General features: G+C 27.5%; 2 protein-coding genes across 3 annotated transcripts in view; one reads left to right on the forward strand and one right to left on the reverse strand.

Annotated features, from left to right (window-relative positions):
- Positions 1-1619: 1619 nt before the first annotated feature.
- LOC107455446 (DNA excision repair protein ERCC-8) lies at positions 1620-14207 on the reverse strand. Of its 2 annotated transcripts, none has more exons than XM_016073013.4 (5): positions 14077-14207; positions 12316-12494; positions 8717-8818; positions 5473-5666; positions 1620-3098 (listed from the first exon to the last, which is right to left on the reverse strand). In XM_016073013.4, exons 2-5 carry the CDS (start codon positions 12486-12488, stop codon positions 2380-2382), a joined length of 1188 nt encoding a protein of 395 aa, XP_015928499.1. In that variant the 5' UTR covers positions 12489-12494; positions 14077-14207; the 3' UTR covers positions 1620-2379. The 2 variants fall into 2 exon arrangements, with proteins under 2 accessions (XP_015928499.1, XP_015928498.1); XM_016073012.4 differs by having other exon boundaries at positions 13916-14087.
- A 91-nt stretch (positions 14208-14298) lies between these two features.
- Positions 14299-22954, forward strand: part of LOC147815962 (plexin domain-containing protein 1-like) — a 43934-nt gene continuing 35278 nt past the window's right edge. The window contains exon 1 of the mRNA XM_087156673.1: positions 14299-14457. Coding sequence (XP_087012799.1) covers positions 14370-14457 — 88 coding nt within the window. The 5' untranslated portion in view covers positions 14299-14369. The remainder of the gene's footprint in view (positions 14458-22954) is intronic.

Below are 22954 nucleotides of genomic sequence, written 5' to 3' on the forward strand. Positions count from 1 at the left end.
TATAAATTGAGGATTAATATTTAAACAATATATACAATTAGTTTAATATATCTATCATAAATTAAATTTAGAAAATTATGCAACAAATATAGTAATTTTATAGGCATAATTACTATACAAATACAATAAACATGGTACTATAAAAAAGGATTACATAGTACAATACAACACAGAAATACTTTTTTTTCTCGTCAAATGTGTATAAATGAAAGAAACAAACTTGACTAATTTTGAGTCGCTATTATTACACATCAATTAAACTAAATTAGGAACATTTTATTGGTTAGAAGGAAAGATAAAATAATTGCACAAGAGAGTAATAAAATTAAAATTGCATTTTGAAAATATTCTATATTTTTCAGCAGGAATTTAACACTACTTCAATTGGAAAACTAATATTTCCCTGTATGTTTTTAAAAATTGATTGCTAGACACCTTGAATACACAGGGTATCTGATAAATTTTAGATTTTAAAATCCATGACTTTTCATGTCTAATTCGAAGAATTTTTCATGACTTACCGAAATTACTATTTTCTCAGACAAAAACACAATAATAAATTTTTTAAAAAAGCATTATAATAACATTAATTGAAATGATAGGTATAACCAAGACTGTTATACTCTATATCTTCATATTTATAGATTTTAATTTAAAAAACAGGGCAAATAAAGAGTTGAAGCTATAAAATGGCTGAAAAAAATACAAAAGAAAATAATTTTTCTCCCTCTTTTTTTCCTGCAGAATTATATCGCTCATGGGCTTCCATAGCGGTACAACTCAAAAAATCAAGTTTTGCGATAAGTGGGTTTAAAGTTTTCATTGCTAAGCAAAATGCATAGGAAATGCTTTTGTTTGCTTAAACGAAGATTACCTTCAAGTTGAATTATGAGTTGTGCAAGTATTGCTGCTGAAAAGAATGTGTGTTTTCATATTTACACCCGTTCTTAGTCCAAAACGCGTGCTTTTGAGTTGTACCACTATTGCAGCCCATGAGAGATATTCTAAAGATACTATACTTGTTCATCAGAAAGGAAAGAAATACTAGGGATTTTTCTGTTCTCATTTCCGAATTAAAAAAAATTCCTGGATGACTGGCTTGTTTCAGCTAGAATTTTAAATTGATAAAATAAAAAAATAATAAATAATCAGAGAAGTTTAAAAGATAATTCGCTCTAGAAATGATGTTCTTTCTTTCATTTTTTGAAAGAACAGCATAATTTTTAAAGAACAGGCTAAAAACATTTAATATTTTAATAAAATATGACTGTCAGTGCAGTTTTTATTACAAATTCAGATATTCAGAACGTCGTGAAATTGAGGGGGGAGGGAGGAATTACTTTTTAAAAATTAAAATTTTTCGGCAACCTAAATCAATGATTTTTTTTAAGTAGTTAAAATCATGACATTTCACGAGCGATTAATTCTCGCTTGGGCCGGATCACGCTATTGGTCGAAAATGACATCACTGTGGGAAGGGAGATGGTGGCTGTTGGCTGGTGTTTGTATGAGTTTGGCGACAAATTTCGTATGCACACTTGCTCGCTTGGAATTTATTTATTCCTTGCAAATGTTTACTTAATATTATGTCGTCGTTAGGGTGAGGAGATAGGTAAATATCCACTTCAGTATTTCAGACAATATTTATGTTTTAATTGATTTAAATTCATCAAAGCTAAAAACAATAAAAATAATGAATGTTTTTACAAATATAAGATGGTATAGTAATATTACAAATACGTTTTATTTTTTTCGTTTGTTTGTTTTTCCATAAGAATTATCTTTTGCAGTTATGAAGTAACAAAAATTGAAATAAATATAAGCTGAAATTTACTCATACATCGCAATTTAGTTGTGTTATGAATAATTTTAAAAACTTCATAATCAAGCAACACATAAATTTAGTTTAAAGTAATGACTAAAATTTTGGGCTAGCCTCCCCCCCCCTGCATTTCTAGAACAGCTCCAGTTGCTAATGACATAAAAACAGTATAGCTTAATTTCACTTAGATTCTAATAAAAAATTACCACAAAACTGTGCAAAATGTGAATATTGTCTTTATTACTCAGCATTAATACCACGTGTAAATAGAGCGCATTTGAAAACTAAATATAAAATCTGTCGCCAAAATACTATGCAATACACAGTATATCCCTTCCCCAAACAGTGATGTCATTTTCTACTAATAGCGTGATCCGGCCCAAGTGAGAATTAATCGCTCGTGACATTTCATGACAAATTTTGTTCAATACTGAAATCCATGACTTTCCAGGAGCGCAGATACCCTGAATACAGCATTTTACATTATCTATTATAACTTTAGGAACACTCTTTGAGTTTCATGCTGACTTATAAGGAAATAAGATTTGTATAAAGAGTTAATCTTCCCCACTAGACCAATTATCAGAATCTACTATTTGGCTACCTTCCGCATCATTCTGTGAGTTTTTCAGAGATAATGTTTCCTCTTCCTCTCTAGCTGTATCAGGAGTCCACAACAATATATTCATATCTTGCCCAGAACTTAGAAGCTCGTGCGTCGCAGATCTAAAAGCACAACTGGTCACTGTACGGAAATGCCCGATCAAAGTTTTGATTCTGCAGCCAGAAAAGAGATCATAGACATGGATTGATTTACTGTTAGGCACAAACAGGATAGGAGGATTGGAGTCGTTGCACAAGTCCATAGACCGCGATTGCATTAGCGTGTTATCGAACAGTTTCCCGAAATTGACCAGAGTGTTTCTGCACATGGCAACGTCCCAAAGCCTGATTCGGCTATCTGTTCCGTAAGACACTAAGTAAAGACCGTCGTTTGTAAACTTCAAACAAGTTATTGCTCCATTGTGGGCAGTTTTTAAGTCCTTTTTGCTTCCGTGTTGCAAACCGTTGTGTTGGTCCAGAGTCTGAAGATAACCTTTTGCTGATCTGATGTCCCACAAAAATATTTTATTGTCAATGCCACCACTTGCGAGAAGATATTCACAAGTCGGGGACCACCTGGTACACGTAACTGCATTTTTGTGCGCACGTAGCTCATGGCAACGAGAACCCGTTTTAGGATCAATCAGAACAACATGTGGGTACCCAAGAGCAACTGAAAGGCAAAAGAATATCTTCACTACATTTAGTAAACTGAACAAGAAAAGCAGGGATGATAACAATTATGCTTTTTCAAAATATTTTATTGAGTGGTACACAATCAAGAATTAAGGCTTTCAGAACTTTTGCCAACATTTTAAAAGTTTCATGAGTGAGATGGAACAAAGTAACATTTAATATAAATTTTTGAATCATTTACTTGCAGTGGTATGGAAAATAACTTTAAATTAAATTTATAAAACAAAGAATAACTCACTAAAACATGAACCTAGCTATCACTCGAAGAAATTTTCCCAAAAAGCACAGAAAGTTGGCAAAGAAAAAAAAAATCTTATCCATACTTAGTTAAGTGAAAGAGAAAAAGATCTTAAAACATTTAGATATGAATAGAAAGAAGAAAATGAGAAAATATAATATAGAATCAGAAAATAAAATTAAGCAATTAGACTTTTAACAATTTTCTGCACAATTATTAAAAATTGGAAGAAATTTTGAACAATTCAGGCAAATTTTCACAAAATATTCCTATTTCTTAGCATTTTATCCATTGCATTTTTTATAAGAGTTGAGGCTCAATGCTAAATCTTAACCATATTATTTAAAAGTATTTTGAAACCAAGCTACAAGCTACTACTTATGCAGTAATAATTATTATGCAAGTAATAATGCAGTGATTTCTAAACATTTTTAAAAGATAAGATTGATTTAAAATAAAAGCGTAATGATCGAAGCTGACCAAAATAATTTGAGTAAAACATAAATTAATAAGAAATTACTGATGTGTATAGAAAAATGAGCTGCCCATAAATGTGTCACACCTTTTGCTTCCCAACATACTTTACCCTTTCTCCCCCATTGCTACCTGTAACAATTAGTACTTGCAGCTCAGAAATAAAGCACAAAGTAATAGATTATGCTTCAAATAACAGTACACTCTCGATTATCCGTGTGCGGATTATCCAGTTTGCGGATTATCCATGCTCATTCCGGAGTCACAGAAAAAATATAAAGAGAAACATTTTCAAGATTAAAAAAAATTGATTCATGAAGTTATAACACTACCAAATTTTTGGAAGCAATATTCGTTATTGGATTGAAGTATATGGAATATCAGCAGCATGGTCAAAGGTAAAATCGTCTACGTTATCACGATCTTGGAGAAAGATCATACCGCTTGATGAACAATCCTTTTCAGATGTTCAAGAAAAATATGATAACAGTATTCTCGAACAAGCAAAAGAAATCTAAGGTTTCGAAATTCTTGATGAAGAAAATTTAGAAGATTGGTTTCAAAGTGATGCATGTGAGCCTGGCTTCCAGTATTTGACTGATGAAGACATTGTTATGTTGTTAAATCAAATAGTGATAATAATAACTGATGCAGAAGATGTAGTAAATGAATGTAATACAATTTCTCATTCTGCTGCTCTGTGGAAACTTTATTAGATTACACGGTGGCATTTGATTACGGTGACATTACTGCGGTTCGTAAAATATGTGTATCGATATGTGGAGAAGACGCATTACACATTTTTTAATAAGGAAAATTCTTAGTTTGATGTTATTCATGCAAATGTCAGTAATTTTTATATTTTTTGTACTGATATTGAATTTTTCTTTAATAAAAGTTTTCGGATTATCCGGTTTTTCGATTGTCCATGCGACCTGTCCCCGTGATTAACCCGGATAATCGGGAGTGCACTGTGTATATTTTTTAACTTTAACTAATAAAATATTTTGTGAGCATAGCAATAATGATTATGAGTGTACTTTTTTGATGAAAAGAAATTCATAAAAATAAATAATAAAAACATATTTAATCTACTGAATCAAAATGTTTATATTATAACTCAATTATATGTTTTCTGTCACACTTTTTGTAACTCCTCTCACCTCTTTGTCACAAACTATTACCATTTCCCAAATCCCCTTCCACCCCTCTAAGTGTGACATGAATTGTGGATGGCCCTAAGATGCAATAAACAACATTTTATTAAAATTCTATAAATCTACATGGACTGTACAAAAAAATGTGAATTTTGCAATGTCAATTTTATAGATACAGTATCTTTTTCTTAATACAGCTAGGAGTGAAACAGTCTTGCATGTTTTAAAAATCTAAAACAAAATTTTAAAAACAGAGACATTTGTGCCTGTTATTTTAAAATAAAAAAAAAGCAAAATGACTTGCTCACAGTTTCTTGTTTTCTTTCATCTTTTTTTTGTTGTTGTTTGTTTTGAAAAATAATGCACTCATTGAAGTTTAATAATAAAATCTAAAATTCTATTAATTTCAATCAGGAAAACAAAATTGCAATTACTGAATTTTTTTTTATGAGAAGGGAAAAAAAGAAAAATCGTATTTTTACCAGCAATTAAGGAATGCTGCGTAGAAACAGGTGACATATCATGACAACTAGCTTTAAAGTCAAAAGATATTATGTCTGCAGGCCTCATGGAATTTGTATCCCAAATTTTTAATTTGTTGTCCATGCCACTAGTGACAAAAATTCCTGTATCAAATGGAAACCACTGCACTGTAGTAATACTGAATTTATGGGCACTAAAAGTACAAAGGAAATAATTTTGTTGTAAAAGCAGTAACACAGTAAAAAATCAAAACTTCATGTAATTATTATTTAAAACACTTCAGAAAATCAGCTTCATATTGTAGAAACACACTGACAGAAAGCTAATTACGAAACCTGTTTAAACATTGAAGACTGCTGGATTCAAGAGATTAGATGACAAAAATTGATGCACTTAAATTTTTATACTAAGTGACAATGACATGAACTTAAACCCAAAAATTTCAGTTTTATTTTTCAAAATATCACTTAACTTGTTCTCCACTAAGCGTTTCAACTTATCATGACATGAAATTAACTAACCATAACTTGTACCAAAACTTAGAAATTTAAGCTCCCCAAGTGAAAACAGTTTGCATATTCTTCTGTTAAGAATTCAAAGTAATAAGAAATTTAGATTTAGTATACATGAAATAAACATAGCTAAAATACTGGATACATAGAATTAATAAGTATTTTTATAATGAATCTTTTGTATTGTAGAACTAAACTCAAATTTTAAATCCATATAACATAAACTTTACATACCTTGAACATTTTATTGAGAATTTGTAAAACTATTTTTGAGAGTGATACAAGTTACCTTTTTAACTCACTAATCATTAAAATTTTGACTGACTGAATATATTCTCCGTAAGTTTAAATTTTAAATAATTAAGGTAATACGAAAACATGAATTTAAAATATGTTGAAAATTTTTCAGAAATTTAATTTTACAGCATTAAAGAAATTATTTAATGGTAGTAAAACCAGTTGCAAATATACAAACTTTTCCTGAATTGTTTAAAAACTTAAACAGATAAAAGCTTTTGTCGATCTATTTAAATTTATTTATTGTCATTTTTCAATTTATTTTTTCAAGAAAATTTTAAAGCTAAAAATTTAAAAATAACCAGGAACTTTAAAAAAATTAATTTAAAATTTTTATAAGCTATTAAAAATAATTTTACGTGCCACTTTAAAGTTAAAAATATAAATAAAGAACTAAAATTAATATAAATTCAGTTTATTCAATATTATTTTTATTTATTTGTCAATTGAAATTTTAAATATTTATAGGAATTAGAAAACATGTTGAAAATCATTGACAAACTTAATTTTGCAGACTGAAAGATGCAGTCGAATGATGGCAAATATTATTCATTAATATACAAAAATTTTCTCATTTCCCATTTAAACAGATAAAGAAATTTTTAATCTGTCATAATTTTTATAATTATATCTTAAAAGAAACTTGCAATGTTCCGTTGATCAACGGGCATTACTAGTCAAAATTATTTAATTTTGTTTATATTTGGAGCTTTTATTTTCACCTATTTGAGTGTTTGCATGGTCTGCCACTAAAAAATGGGATTATTGAATACTGCAACATATTGCGTTTTGTTACATTATGGTTTAGAAATTTCAGAAATGCTTGAAACAAATGTAATAATAATAATAATAATTTAATTTTGCTAAGGTATGTTAGCATTGACATTATGTAAATTTCTAGAGAGTTGAATAGAAATGACACTTGTATTTCAGTATTTATTGCACTACTATGACTAAGTAGCAAATGTTTGTCATATATCATTGTATTTATTTAACGAGTTATATATTTGCTATAACTTGTGAATAAATAGAATGTATATTTGATATATATAGTATTTATTCATGATAATTCTAGTAGTAGTATTTATTCACGATTATTCTAGATATATATTTGATATATATATATATATTTGACTAGTACTATTTATTCATGATATATATTTTATATATATAGTATTTGCTCACATTATATATTTGATATATATATATTGGACTAGTATTTATTCACGATATATATTTGATATATATAGTATTTGTTCACGTTTTATACTTGATATAATTTGTCATGCATTGTGTGCAGTTAATCACTAAAATCAGGTTTGAATCAATGTATGAGTCTAATGCCTTGATTTACATTCAGTTATGCCGGCCTGAACCACGTACTCCTTGCAGTCAGCATTGCATGATCCTAGTCAAACTTTATTTTCATGCCTTTAAAACGGCATGTGGTTAGCCACTGGGCCATTTTTGAGTAAGTGCATAACTTTTTTCTTAAAATAAATTCTTAAGTTTTTATAAGTCATAAAAAGTCAAAATTTATTTAACAAAAAAAATTAATAAATAAATATATAAAATAATAAATAAGAATTTTAAACCAAACATTATATATTTTTTTTCAATACAAATAAATGATACAATATAAAAATTTTATTGTTATCCTTTAATAATTTTTTTTTCGTAGTGATAAAAATCCTAATCATAATTTTTGCTCTGTTTTTTATTACATCTTTTTATATCACTTCAAATAAAATACAAATAGTTTCCCTAAGAAAATATCATAACTCCAGCAACATAAAAAAGGTTTTTATACATTGGGCTTTATGTTCGTTGAAAAAGTAATCATACAAACAAGTTAATTTGTAACATTAAAACACAATAATATTTATAGTAGAAGAATATATAAACAGATTATACAATGTATTTTCTACATATTTACTACTGTAATAGTTTTCTAGGTGCTTGAAAGATATATTAATTAAATTAGTAATATCAAATTGAAAAATAATAACAAATTCTAAAAAGAAATAAAATTAAAACGACATAAGTGATAGTTTTCATAAATTACATCAAATTTGAAATACAAATTGACTAGATAGAAATAAAATGAGTAAATACACAAAATGTACACAAGTTTCCGAGTGATAGTTTCCATAAGTAACTTCTAATTCATCAGATATTTACTAATTTGAGACTAAACTAATAACACAAATAAAATTAGTAAGTAAATTAGTATGGTACCTAGTTTTTTTAAGCCAGATTATGATAATAATTAGGTTACATCTTTAATCAGAATAATTAACTGAATTGTTATTTGATTTTATTAATAAATTTTTATTTTTGATGATTTTTTCATTTGTTAACAGTATTATTTTCCTAATAAATGATGAATAATTTGCTATATATGACTCGATTGGTTTAAATTTTTTATGTTTACCTCATTTTCTGACACACAACCTTTGCTTTGTAAGATGACTTTCCAGTACTATTTTGCAGATCATGTATACAAAGGGAACCTTTGCTTCCACCAGAAAGTAAACTAAAATTGTAAGAAACACATTAATTACAAAAAAATAAAAAAATTTAAAATAAAAAAAGCGAATTAATACATTTCACAAATCATCAATACATAATCAATATTTAAAACATAATAACAGCATGTGAATCATTAATTTAATTTAATCTATTTACTTCGTTGCTACTCTGGAAATTTTATAAGAATTTTTTGCGTATTTATTTAACAACATGTAGTAGAACTGATTTTTCTATACATATTAAGCAAGTTGTACATGGAAAAAAAAAAAACACTCTGAATAATTATCGTTCTAATGATCGAATTTTCACTTATTATATATCAATCTATTTTTTAAACTATTTGACAATTTATATTTAATTTGACAACTAGTAGCATTTAGGTGATCAAACATTTTTTTTAAAATTTGTTTTGCTTAAAAATTATTGTATATTAAAAGCTATTTTGATAAAATTCTCCTCTGAATCTCATATTTTAAAACGATTTTTTGTTTCTTCAGTACTTACGCTGGTGAACAGAAGGCCTAAACTAATAAGTTAAAAATGTTTCTTTAAACTTCATTAAAAATTATTTGAAAAGTAGTTACAAAATATCTCATGATATTTATGAGGTTTGTAACATTCCATCAATTGACAAGGCAAATTTGGCCGATCAATGGATGTTACGTCAAAATTCTTATTTACTGTTTCCATTTTTTAAAAATTTATTTACACCTGTTTGGGTACAACACGTCTTTTTAATTCATTACTCTCATATATATTTAAATAGTTTACTTTAGTTAAGGTGTATTGGCATCGACATTATGTAAATTATATGAAAGTTAAAATTAAGTGAAATAGCTGTCACTTGTAATTCAGTGCAGAACAGTCAAAACCACTTCAGCCCTAATTTTAAAATTTTTTTGAGGATATTAGAAACCTAAACTACTTCTTTTTATATTTCATTCACATAAAATATAATGTTTGCAATCTTTTATGTATAATTAAAATTAAATATTTTCATTTATAGTAAAAAAAGGCCAAATACATTTTAAAATTTCGCACAAACCATGTCTGTCACACTCAGCAAAACATTTTTGAAAAAGGTATATTTTTTTCTAAAAAAATTTGATAATTTTATTACTTAATGCCTTAAAATTAAGCCCTGTTTCATTAAACTAAAAATTTTTACTTATAATTATGCACCACTTCAAAAGCAATTGATTACATATCTCAGTCATTTTAAATTCATGACCATTTGTCATGTTTGTCACAGTATATTTTTATTCCATTAAATAAAATGCTTTTGAACTGAAACAAATGACAGGTATATAATGACAGGTATATAAGTTACTTTACAGAAAAATTAGTGAAGATATCTTAATATTTAGTATCTAAAATTAGGCAAAAAAAAGCTGTCTGATGTCATGTCTGTCACATATGGAATTGACCAATGGCATATTACTATTATTCATATTACTTCATGACATTACTTGGTACAAGAGATATTGATAAAATAGTTTTTTAACACTGGAACACCTGGATTTTGAACTCAACTAAAATGCCATTCTGGGTCAATTTGACCCTAATAAGAAATTGATGTTATTTCAATAAGTACGAATGATGAATATTGTTGAGAATACAATATGTAAGAGCAGTAAAAAAAATTTTTTTTTAAAAATATTTTATTATTATTGTTATTATTAACGCAATGACAATATTACATAATGATGTAATATTATTTAACAGATTATTCTTTCACAAGAGCGAAAGTTATACAAAATAAACAAATGATATTATAAATAATATACATTAGCACACACATAGTTTAAAATGTTAAGTTCCATCACCAATTAGGTATTAGCGTAGGCTTATGCAGTATATCCTTGTGACGTGAAAGTGACAACAAGACATCAACAAATTATATTTCATTTCTTCTAGCTTTTATTCGTTTTATTCTGTGACTTCCGATGTTAAAAGCCATGTTTCTTATATTTTAGGAACTAAATATTATCAATTAGGGGCTATTTGATGCGCAAAGTAATAATTTATACTTCAACAAACACAAGAATGAACTTCCAATGAGCACAGTATGTCCATGTTAAGAACCCCCCCCCCCCCCCCGCCATAAAGTCTGATGCCGTCTGCTGCTATGGAAACAATTCAGAGAGGGTAGCTTCTTTTTACTCTAAGACTTAAACAAAGACCGAAAAAAAAAAAGATTCCCTTTCTCTCGCCCACCCGAGTCAAAACTTGTCCTAAACAATTACCCCACACCCCTACTTGAAATAGTTATACCTCATTGCCATAGTCACCGTCATGGGTCCAGACAAATGGCTAGGGGAGTTCTTACTTTAGACAAACTATAATTGGGATAGCAAAGGATTCAAGCATTGAAGACAGCAATATCACAAATGTTGTACAAATATGCAAGACACTAAAAAGTTTCACCTCTTTAAGAATAATTCCCTAGCATCTAGTCTGCTAAGCCTACATCCCATTTTGACATGTTGTACTATTGTAGTAAGTGACAGTGTTTGGCTTTTACTCTGTGTGAATGCTATTCATAATTATGGTATTTTTCTTTTTCATCTATCTGGAAACTATACAGTTTTCATTTGCAGTGCAAAATATGAATGTCACGACGAAGAATCAGCATTGAAATTAGGAGAACATTTTCTTTTGTTTAAATGTAGTTACCAGTAGTGTTAGGTTTTTTTTACTAACGAAATCCATCTGCCAGTTTTACCGAGTCTAAAGATAGTAACTCCACTGCGTCTGGAGTTTAGGTGTGATTCCATAGTTAGAGCACTATACTTTTCTAAGGATGCAATTCATTTGCCCGTTTTACAATTTAAAAAAAAAAAAAATAAATTTTTTTTTTTGGACTTAATATTAGTTAAAATCAAAGTTATGTGGATTGAAAGTTATGCAATAATTTTCATGATTATTTACATGACAATAACTGTTCCCCAACAATACTATTTGTCCAGGTTTGGAATAACCTGTCCAATACTATTCGTCCGCGTCTGAAAAAAACCATAACATGGTTTTTTTCAGACACGAAAGCGACATTATAATTGAACCGGAACGAAGTAGCTTAGTAAACTAAGCTATTTCTGTAATCGAATCTAAGATACAATATAATTTCATGGAAACTGCAGCTTGTGACGTTTTTGTTAACACGGTGGATTCTAATTTCTGTTATACAATTCTTCTTCATACTGTTAGCACTTCTCCGAAATTAAAAACAGAACTAAAACTTCAAAAATGAACATTTTTCTTATAGGGGTCATAATGACCCCCTCTAGCTATTTTAGGTATTTCCATAATTATTTATTTTACTAATCAACAGAAAGGCATGAAATTTTGATATAGTATTTAGATACAATTTACGGAAAATAAAAAGATATGAGCTTCAAAGCTTAAGTGTATCTTCAAAACTAACATAGGAAATGGCAAAAAAATGATCAAAATAACACTAGGTTCTAGTGTTAAACAAATATTGTTAAATTGTTAGCTTACTATCGTTCATCTATTTTGTCGATGTCCAAACAATTCACACCAGCCTTGTGAAATCTTTCAATCCTAGAACTTGTGCTAAGTTCAATATCAAATATTCTGTTCATAGCAGAGGCAGCTTGAAAAGATTTAGGACTAATCATGCCATACTGCAACTGCTCTAAAGACTTCAGCATGTTTTACTGAGTAAAAATAAATAGTTTAGAATTGGTTAAGGAAAATCATATCATTAACATTTAAAAATCATATAAATTATAAATATTTAAGAATCCTAATAATCCACATAAATAGATTGCATTTTGTATACTCATATGAAATTTTTCTCTTTTTCTTAAATTTTTTTTTAACTCAATTTTTGCATGAAAAAAATGTACACACAAGTAATAGTCATATTTCATCACAAAAGAAAAAAATGTGCATGAGTTTGGCAAAAGGATCCAAAAATTATATTGCATGTGATAAAAAGGTGTAACTGGACAGTTTTATGATGAACTTTTATAACTGAACACTTTTATGAGGCATAAATACAATACATTTTTCTTTACCATTCATCTTTTAAATAATTTAAAGGTAGAAAAAAAATTTCTGCTGCATCAATATATTTGAAAATTATTTTTCTTGTTTTCACTTTATTTTTTGAGTTTTTTAGACTATCAGCAAGTTTGCTATCATTAGTGCTCTATCAGATAATCAGGGCTCTACTGTACATAAAAAGAATTTAATGAAATTTCCTTTCTAAAATTGTTATTAGATATTTACTTTCATGGCTTTTGTATTTATCTAGTTACAAGAAATAATATAGAAGGTTTCCTTATCCTGATCTGTGGAAGAAAATCGCATTATTTTGGTAATTTATGGGCGGAAGCCCACGAAAAACTATAAAAAACTTCACTGAGGGGGACCAACTCAAAGAGTAAAACTTGTAGCTACCGCTGTGTAAATCTCTACATAGTTTTTCTTTTTTTTTTAAAAATGTACAAGTTTAAAATCTATTTGGAACCTTGATGATTGTAGTTGGTGCAAAAGAACATGACACGGAAATATAATCAAATATAGCCAAGTACCTTTTTTTTACAAATAAATAACTTACATTTGGCTTAAATTTCTGAATATACATTGGTAAAGTTTAGTAAAGTAAAGTAAAAATAACATTTAAGAAAATATGTCATGAAACAGAAAAAGCAGATTTATAAAATATTGAAAAGCTGTGGGCATAACTTATGACATAAAGTGCAGTACATTTAACAACCTAGTAGTTTGTTTAAATGAAAGAACAAATTTAACTTTGTTTCAAAATAAAGCAACATTTAATAATAAGACGTGTTTCTTCAAAAAAATCAATTAATTTTCAAGATTTTTCTTCAGCCTATAAAAAGTTAACACATTTAAGTTAGGAATTGCAATTTAGTAGTTAGATATATGATATAACTAAGGACAGGCCTGAGTTGATTAATTTAAAAGCAAAAATTTAATATTACACGCAATAAATATATGACACAAGATTATTGAAAGCTGAAAAGAAAGAAAATATTGAGATGAAATAACAGCAGAACATAATTATCAACTTAAGCAACAACAGATAAAAAATAATTCAAATATTTACTATGTAGTATCAATTTAAAGCGTTATTTCTTAAAATTACAAAAAAAGTAATTGTTTTTCTTAGTAAAAACTCTTAGACAATCATTTAGATTGTTCAAAATCCAGCTACTCGAGTAATTTCATCACAACAAAACATAGAAAGGTAAACAAAAAGACGATAACCCATTCAGGATAGAATGAACTGTTCACCACATTCTTTCTTCTGATTAAAGGTTCTAAATGTTTCGCAGAGTTTCGATTAGAAGTATAGATCGTTTAAAAATAAAAACTGAAAAAAATGAAATAATCGGTTTTTAAAAATTAATATTATGAACGTTTCGGAAATAATCATTGATGGGAGTTGTATTACTTTTTTCGTATCAATTTAACTTGTTGCCAGATTTTCGTTTAGTTAAGATAAAGTTCCATTGAGACCTCTAGTTCATTGGCAACTCCTTGTCATTATTGTTAGAATCATGGCGGCTTGTAAGGTTGTTATGCGCTTTATTAGCTTTTATTGCTTTTTAAATGTATTATGTAACGTTGTTTTAGCCTCTAATTACGGTAAGTAACAACAAAATAATTCTTACTAGTATTTGCAACTTTATATTTCATTTTTCTTCACATAGAGCAATTATATGAAGCTCAATTTTATTCCTCAAAATACATCTGAAAGATGTAAGCTATTATTAAATAAATGTTAAGACAAATACCCTAAAGTAAATGGGATTTTATGAAAAACGTAGTTACATTTTACAACTATGTGTATACTTGATGGGTTTTTAAACGTGTAATTGTTTCAGTCATTCTTTTTATGTTCACAACAAAATCTCTTGAAACATTAACTTAGTAAATATTTAATTGAATCGGTGTTTAAGTTGACAAAAGTGTATTTCTAATTTAATGCTGGTTTTTTTTGTTAAACACTGTAACAGATCATCAGTCTGCTTTTCTCAAACGGTATAATTTATTCAGATAACTTAATTTTGTATTATTTTTCATAACTTTTTAATCAACATTATTTAAAATCTTCCTGCTATCAAACTAAAATGTTGGTTCATCAACATTACTGGATATAGTTTAGTTATTTCAATCATACTATGCACGCATTTGAATTAAATGGGAGATTTCTGTATTGTGCTAGGCAGCAGCTTGCAAGAAACTAAAAGAAACAACACAAAAAGGGACCAACTCTAATGGCATAATGCATAGTTATCCCTGGGCATTTACATGTTATTTAAAAAAATAAAATAAATGATAGTTAAAAATTTATTTGGCACCTTGGCAATTGTAGTTGGCGTGACAAATAATGATACGGAAGTATCCCCAAATTAAATTTAAACATTAAAATATAAGCTTACATAAATATTTTATTAGTGCTGGCAATTCTTTGATAGTTATTAGTTTACCAAGTGATGGATAAATATGTGTGAGATGTCTATGCTTAACATTTTGTTGCTGTGTTGACTTAAATGCTTAAAGTTATTTTAATTAAAATTTAGAGATAGCATCGAAACTAATTTTATAAAAATGAATTGTATGTATTCAATTTAATATAGGTACTCGAAATTTTGTTCATGCATGTACAACTGAATGGTTTTCTAAAAAAAAAAAATTTGCTCACTATTTCAGTGCTTAGGATTTTCGAGAACTTAAACCATTATTTTTGCAGGACTTGTCAACAATCAGTTTTTGATGTTGAAATTCGACAATCTAAATTTTAAGTTTTTTTTGTTACTTTTTTTGGTTATCTGGGTACTAGAAACTTTAACTATTTTCAATTTAATTCATTTTTTTAAATTTTTAATTTTTGTGTTAAAAAAATAAATAAAATAAAAATTGGCAAAGTTCTACATTTTTTGGCGACTTTTCAATTAACCGAAAAGTATCTTTTTATTTTTAGATATTTATTTAGCGATGTGATCATATTTTTCATGTTTCAAGTCTATTTCTGTATAGTTTATATAGTCTTAGACTATATAAATATTTATAGTCTTAGTCTATATATAATTTTTGATGTCTATTTTTCAAGACATTGGCTATGTTGCACATAAGCTTATGTTGATGGTTTGAGTCCCTTACTTATATATGCATGTAAGGTGTTGATCAGTACTGCTAATTTTGATATTCAAAAATGTAAATTCTTTGAATTAATTTTTTTCTCAAATGAATATTCTTGTATACTTATATATATATAGGAAGCTGTTTTTTTTTTTTTTTTTTTTTTTTTTTTTAAAGGAAGTAATAGATTATTTTGCTATGTAATAATTTTTGTTCTTATTCATTTCTTAGAACAAATTTTATTTTGCATGGTTATGGTTTTGTAGCAACTAGACTACTATTGTCTTTTTTTTTTATGTTATATCTTTTATCCTAAAATCTTTTAAATATATTGTAAGATTGAACTCCTACCTTTTAACTATTTAATAGGTTATTGGTTAGAAAGTAAATAGACTGTCATATCTTTTGTATTATGTTAAGCAGTGGAGTTAACTATTAAGATTTTCTTTTTCAAAAACGCTTGTAAGCATGTTCCTAAAGTGTTTTATGAAATAGTTTAAACTATGTGTAGTAAACATGTTGATACATTATTTTTAATCACAAAATTTGATATTAAATTAATGGTTCATCCTGGGAAATAATTTTGTAAATATTCCTTTCTTACAAATTTTAAATTTACTTGTTTCTTATTATTTAACTGTCATATTTTGGATTTTATTATTTGAAAATGCATAAATTAACACACACACACATTGCAATAATTAAATATTAATTTACTATTAAAAATTAATTAAATTATTTGAAAAAATATGAAATAATGTTTAAAAAAATTGTTATTTGTATAAAAAATTTTTGGAACTAGTTTTATTATATGTTACATTTTTTAGTTCACAATTTTCTTGTGATATTAATTAAGATGTAGAAAGTAAGGTGAGTTGTAATACAAAAATAATTTTCTTTTTATTTAAAGTTTTTTTGTTTAGTTTTGTAAAAGTTAATTTTTTAATGATATAAATGTGTCGAAATCTGATGGAAGTAAAGACAAAAATTTTGATTTCTTATTAATTTAAGTAAATGCTTGCTGCGTAACAAAGTTTTTTTTTTTTTTTTTTTTTTTTTTTTTTTTTTTTTTAAAAATCATTAAAAGAGTTGTGAAAGTTTTCAGTCTTTTGATGAGTTTGTATTTTTTTGAAAAAAATTAAAACATTTAAGACTGGGTGCATTGGAACTATTAAGTTAAATTTTGATTTCATAAACAATAAATATTCATTGCAATGTATTTGATCAATATTTAGGGAAAATGGTTGTTTATTTTGAAAGCATTATTATTAGGGGAGAGTGGCTCACCTTGGGACACTTTGTTATTTTCATTTTTTTAAATTTTCTTATTTTGATCAATTTTCTTCAAAATTTTACCTGGTATTCTTTTAACATTTGAAAACATTTTTAACTAGGTTTAGATTTTGTATCTGTCATAGAAAAAATTTAAAAAAATGTTTAGTTACCTTATTATTTGTCCCAAGGTGTACCTCCTAGTGGGGCACCTTGGGACAGTTTAAAAGATGTGAAAAGTTGAGTAGAAATTTTCTAAAAATAGTATAGCTAAATAAATTTAAATTTTTTAATCTTGTTGATAAAGTTTTATTTTGTTAGTTTCAACTTCTTGTATGCAAATCCAATTGTTCAGAATTAAATACCAAACCTAAAGAATGCTCAAAGCTTTGCTCTGCTTAAGTTTTAACGAAATGTCATTTGAATCTATGTATGATTTGTCTTCTTTTTCGGGATAAGTAAATATTGCAGATTGATTCACTCTTCTCAAAACTGATAACTCTTACTCATCTCTATCAACTCTTTCAACACAATCTACAAATGCAACAACAGATCTTTTACCAGCAAATTTGCTATGAGCAAAATCTCCAATATGTAATCTTGTTTCACTACTTTTTTCTAGATGTACTTTTTGCTTATCGTCAAATATTTTGTCACTTTCACTGTTCATTTCATTTAAGCTGCAAGCATCATCATCACTGTTATCATTACACAAATCACTATTTACTGGTTTTCTTTTGGATGTATTTCTCACTAATTCTGAGAGCATTAAATCCTCATCTTCACAGATTTTTTTAAACATTTCTCCCAGTTTGGAGGAATGTTCATTTGGTTTGGCGAAGCGCACTCATATGTTAGTGCATGTGTATCACATATTGTTAATCCTTAATGGTGCTTGGAGGCTTGTAACATATAGTGAACCAAATCTGTTTCTTCCTCGTCTGTGAATATTTTGCAACTCTGTATATTTAAAATCTATTTAAAGTTAGAATTTGGCTGCTCTCTTTTTTTAAAGGAAATAAAATTGCGGCTCAGTGTGGTCTTACTAATATTGTGGAATTCAGCAGCTTTCTTACAAGTCATTTCCCCTGATAAAATTTGCAGTTGCTTTTTCAACATTGTTAGCACAAATTGCTGCATTATTTTTATACTTTTTGCTTCCAATTCTTGTGATTAGTTAAGTCTAATGAGTTCCTAAAATAAGAAATAATAACTATTAATAAACACATTATATAAATTAAAAAATACTTTGCATGCACAATAACTTTTTGTTAAAAATCTGTTTTTAATGATTAATTATGCATATCGAGTGTCCCATGGTGGGCCACCTCCATCTGTCCCAAGGTGCACTATATACTTAATAGGATATTTTAAAATATCATACTTTTAGACTTAGCATTAGAATCAATTAAATTTAATAACTTCTAAAGGCAAAACTTTATACTTCATTATATTACCCATTATTAAAAGAAATTGTATTAAAATTTCTTTCTGCAACTAATTAAACTTTTATATAAAATTTAATAAACATGCTTCAAAAAATAAAAATTCTAATAAATTCTCACTTGCTTAATCAGTAGAATCAAAATATGGTCCAAGGTTAGGTGATGCTGACATATATCTGAATCTAAAAGATAATTTAAAATTTAGGACCAAAAATAAAAATGTCCCAAGATGAGCCACTCTCCTCTATTAAATCTATATTTTTATTTAATTAACAATTATACTTTAAAAAGTGACTTTTTATCTTAAAGATCTAACTTTATTAAATTTAAAAAAAAAAAAATAAAAAAAACTTTAAAAAAAATATGTTTAAATTTTCTCTTTTAAGTAGTTTTAAGCTTTATTTTGTTACAGGTAAGCTATTACACAATTAAAAGTTTAAATTAAGGATACATTTTCAACAATGCAGAAAAAAACATTTTGTATTGCCTGAATTAAAAGTAAGAACTAAAATCAAATCAATATAAAAATTAAGTAGATTAGGAATGCTATATTTTAATTACGTCTAAATTTCACTATAAGTTCTGCAAACTTTAATAGGAATGAATAAAATTTATATTACGAAAATTTTGAGTCCTAATATTGATTAAAATTTAACCTTGTTTAAAAAAAGCTATGTTTGGAAATGGTGCAAATTTTATCAAAATAAGATAATTTCTTTAAATTAAAGGCAATTTTAAAACTCAAAAAATTTCTCTTTCATTATTCTTGTGAATTACTGTCTACTCTGTAAATTATGAAGTTTCTGTAGCTTTAACTGAACTATGTAGTATTGATGTAGCATAATGAACCATGGTACTTTTATTTAATATAGTATCTCCAAAAAGTGAAAATTTAAAAGATTTTTATTATGTAATCAGGATTATTTGCTTAAAAAATAGCAGAATAATTTGAGAAAAATATTTAAAATTTTTTTTTTTTTTAATAATAATTATAGTAATAATAGAAAAAAATAAGGTTGGCAAAGAACTCCTTAAATGCCATTTCTTAAAAACCCACTTAAACGAGGTTTTTATTCGGTTTTACAGTTTAATATTTTTTTAGGTGAGTGGATAGATAGCCCTGGGTTCTGTAGCTCTTACTAAGCTACTTGGTATTGATGTATCTTAATGAGCCGTAACAGTAGTACTTTTATTAAACTTCATAGTTGCCACAATCTATTAGTTATTTATACCTGTTTTAAAGCAGCCATTCACATGAAAATATTCCAATTCATTTTAGCGGGTCTCTGAAATAAATATGTATATTTCTTAAAATTTTATCTTTTAATTTTCAAGTTAAACAAGGCTTTTCCCAAACAATTTTTGCTGTAAAAATAAAAATTGTTTGTACGTAATTTTAGTAAAGTTTTTATTCTTGGTTCTGATTTAATTAAATTCTTTGCCAAAGTTTCTTCACAGTTATGAATCTGCTATAAATAAATTAAATTACTGTTCTAAAAAACACCAAATGCCTGATCAATTCCTTTGTGGTATATAAACATTTATATCAAACATATTTCAACGGAAATGAAACTGTTGCTATAAAAAAAATCTGTGTGAAGCCAATCCTTGAATGAAGTCCTTTACATGAGTCTCAATAATGTTTATATCTATACTTATCAATAAACTGTCATCAAATTTTTTTAAAATTAAGTCTATTTGGTGACTGATGTTCAAAATAAGAAACTGTAATGTGAAAGTATTCTTTCGTAGGGGATGAAAGAAATCGAAAACATATGAGGTTTGAAATATAATTTTGATTAGTTTTTGTCCCAACGTTTTCCATATTTGAGAATTAGGTGACTTCCTTAATTCATTGTTGCACCTGGTAAATGTAACTTTTCACAGTGCAATATGCACCTGCTGTTTAAGTGTCAAAATCCCTACCCACATTAGATTCCCATTCCATTTTTTTGAGGGTCACATGACCCAGTTTCCCACATGAGGGGATCCAGGGATCATAAGGATCTGTCTGAGGCAAAGTAAAGGATGATTTTGCATGGTGTGTAGCGTTTTTAGAAAGTGCTTAAAGGGGCTTGTTTTTGATTTTATTTTTTTAAAAGCCCTTAAAGGTGCTTTTTTCATTGGGTGTTTTTAAAAAGAGCTTAATTTTCCCTTTTTGAAAGTGAGATTTTTTTCTTTACCATGTCCGTTTTCGCCAGGTATTATTCAAAAGCATGCTTTTCACATTGTTCTATTCAACGGCTCCCCGTTGGTTCATAGTGTATGAAAGCACCAATCATTTTACATGTTAGGTGAAATACTTGTGGGTCCGCATGTACATATAACTGACAAGGGAAACTAGGGAAGTGTGACTCGCCAATTTTGAAATAAACTAGTGGGATGTACGCCTTATGAGGAATAATTTTAGGGGGCAACATTCGTTTCGGCCCATAGAAGGTCCTATGAGAGATAAAAAATAATTCAATGTATGGAAAAATCAGTATTTTATTACTTCAATGCAGACTATTAGTTATTGTAATTGTCTCATACTCCAATTAATTTGTAATTAATTAGATAATTAATTACTTTCACGTACTATATAATGCATATTTATTGTTGAAATTGATTTTGAAAATTTTATGTATCTGCAGTTTTTCAGAAAAACCTGTTAGGTTAATTTAAAAAAAAAAAAATTGACATCAAATTCTTTTAATTTTTTTTTCAAAAAACTTTCCAAATTAATTGGAGTATGTAATTGCAAATCAATTAATTAATTAATAATTTCTGATTAATTTATTAATTAAAAAATAATTAATTATCCAATTAATTACAAATTAATTGGATTATGAGACAATTACAATAACTAATAGTCTGCATTGAAGTAATAAAATACCGATTTTTCCATATATTGAATTATTTTTTATCTCTCACAAGACCTTCTATGGGCCGAAACGAATGTTGCCCCCTAAAATTGTTCCTCATAAGGCATGCATCCCACTAGTTTATTTCAAAATTGGCGAGTCACACTTCCCTAGTTTCCCTTGTGATTTGGGTTAAGTCTTTGAAAATTATTTTACATTTTGTTTATGTATGTAGTGCTTAAAAATATTTTTTGAGTGCTTAAAAAGTGCTTATTTTTTGTTGAAAGATTTGGCTACGCACCCTGTTTTAAATGTTCTTCATAATGATTCGATCGAAAAGTCTACTTCTGCTGTAGGTATAGTACCGATTGAAGGGTCATAGGAATACTAATCTCTTTGATATTAATAAGTCAACTTGACAAAAAAGAATATTTTTAATGGAACATTCACAAAGGATGCGATAAATTCGTGCATGCGAGCGAAAACCTTAACAACTTAACAAGGAATTTTCGATGATTTCTACGAATATGGCTAGTGTTATTTCCGGACAACAAATAAGTCCGATTTCTCCCTTTTTAAAAAAATTTTTTTTTTTTTTCTTGTAATGCTTTTATCACTTAATTATTTTATTATAGTTTACCCTTTAATAAGTAACTTCGTATACGATTTGGAATTTTTTTTTCTTCTCAAATTTAATTTTCGAAAAAAATAAACTGTCTTTCCAAATTACTTTCACGCATCCTGTTAGTTTTTGTTGAATTTAACCTTTTAATATTTGATATATAGGAAAATCATTAGGGAAAAAAAGGCGTGAAAACATAAATCCTTCGAAATATTGGGAGAGAAAAAAAAAATCACGCCATAAAACCTAACGATGTGTTTAAGGTAAATAACTTCCTTTAATTTTTCTTTTTACTTAGTCATAACCAGCAGACAATTTCGATCAGTTTGGGCTTTCAATTTTGCTTCATCTTTGAATCTATTTCACATTTTCATCAGTTTAGGTAATTGAGAATTACTGTGATTCATTTCACTCAATGAATATATTCAGATGGAATTATGGATGATGTTCTGTTAAAAAATATTGAACTACCTATAAACAATGGCGTTAAAAAGAAGTCCAATGACCTTTTATGCGAGGCAGACGTAAGCTGGAGCCATTCAAGAGAGGATAATCCCAGATGTTAAGAAATTATATCGATAAAAAAAACACAGTCATTCGTGATTGCTTCGCTTGCCTTATTGATTAACTCCTCTTTTTGATTTTCCCCCCTTCAAATTTATAGTATTTGATTGATTCTTAATATATTAAAAGACAAACTTTTCTAATAATAAATATTGAGATCAGGTAAAGACAAATTATTTGTTTCAGGAGTATTTGTTGATTCTGTTTATTTATTTTAATTTTAGACTCAATCGACTTAACAAGTGAGTTTATTG

This window comes from Parasteatoda tepidariorum, chromosome 2 (genome assembly GCF_982258835.1).
Source record: "Parasteatoda tepidariorum strain Cologne lab strain chromosome 2, Ptep-v5.0, whole genome shotgun sequence".
Lineage (NCBI taxonomy): Eukaryota > Metazoa > Arthropoda > Arachnida > Araneae > Theridiidae > Parasteatoda > Parasteatoda tepidariorum.

Coding starts and splice junctions, on each gene's coding strand:
- LOC107455446 (XM_016073013.4), bottom strand. CDS start 12,488: ATGCTGAAGTCTTTAGAGCAGTTGCAGTATGGCATGATTAGTCCTAAA. Junction 8,819..12,315: donor GACAAAATAGATGAACGATA/GTAAGCTAACAA, acceptor TTACAATTTTAG/TTTACTTTCTGGTGGAAGCA. Junction 5,667..8,716: donor GTTGTGTGTCAGAAAATGAG/GTAAACATAAAA, acceptor TTGTACTTTTAG/TGCCCATAAATTCAGTATTA.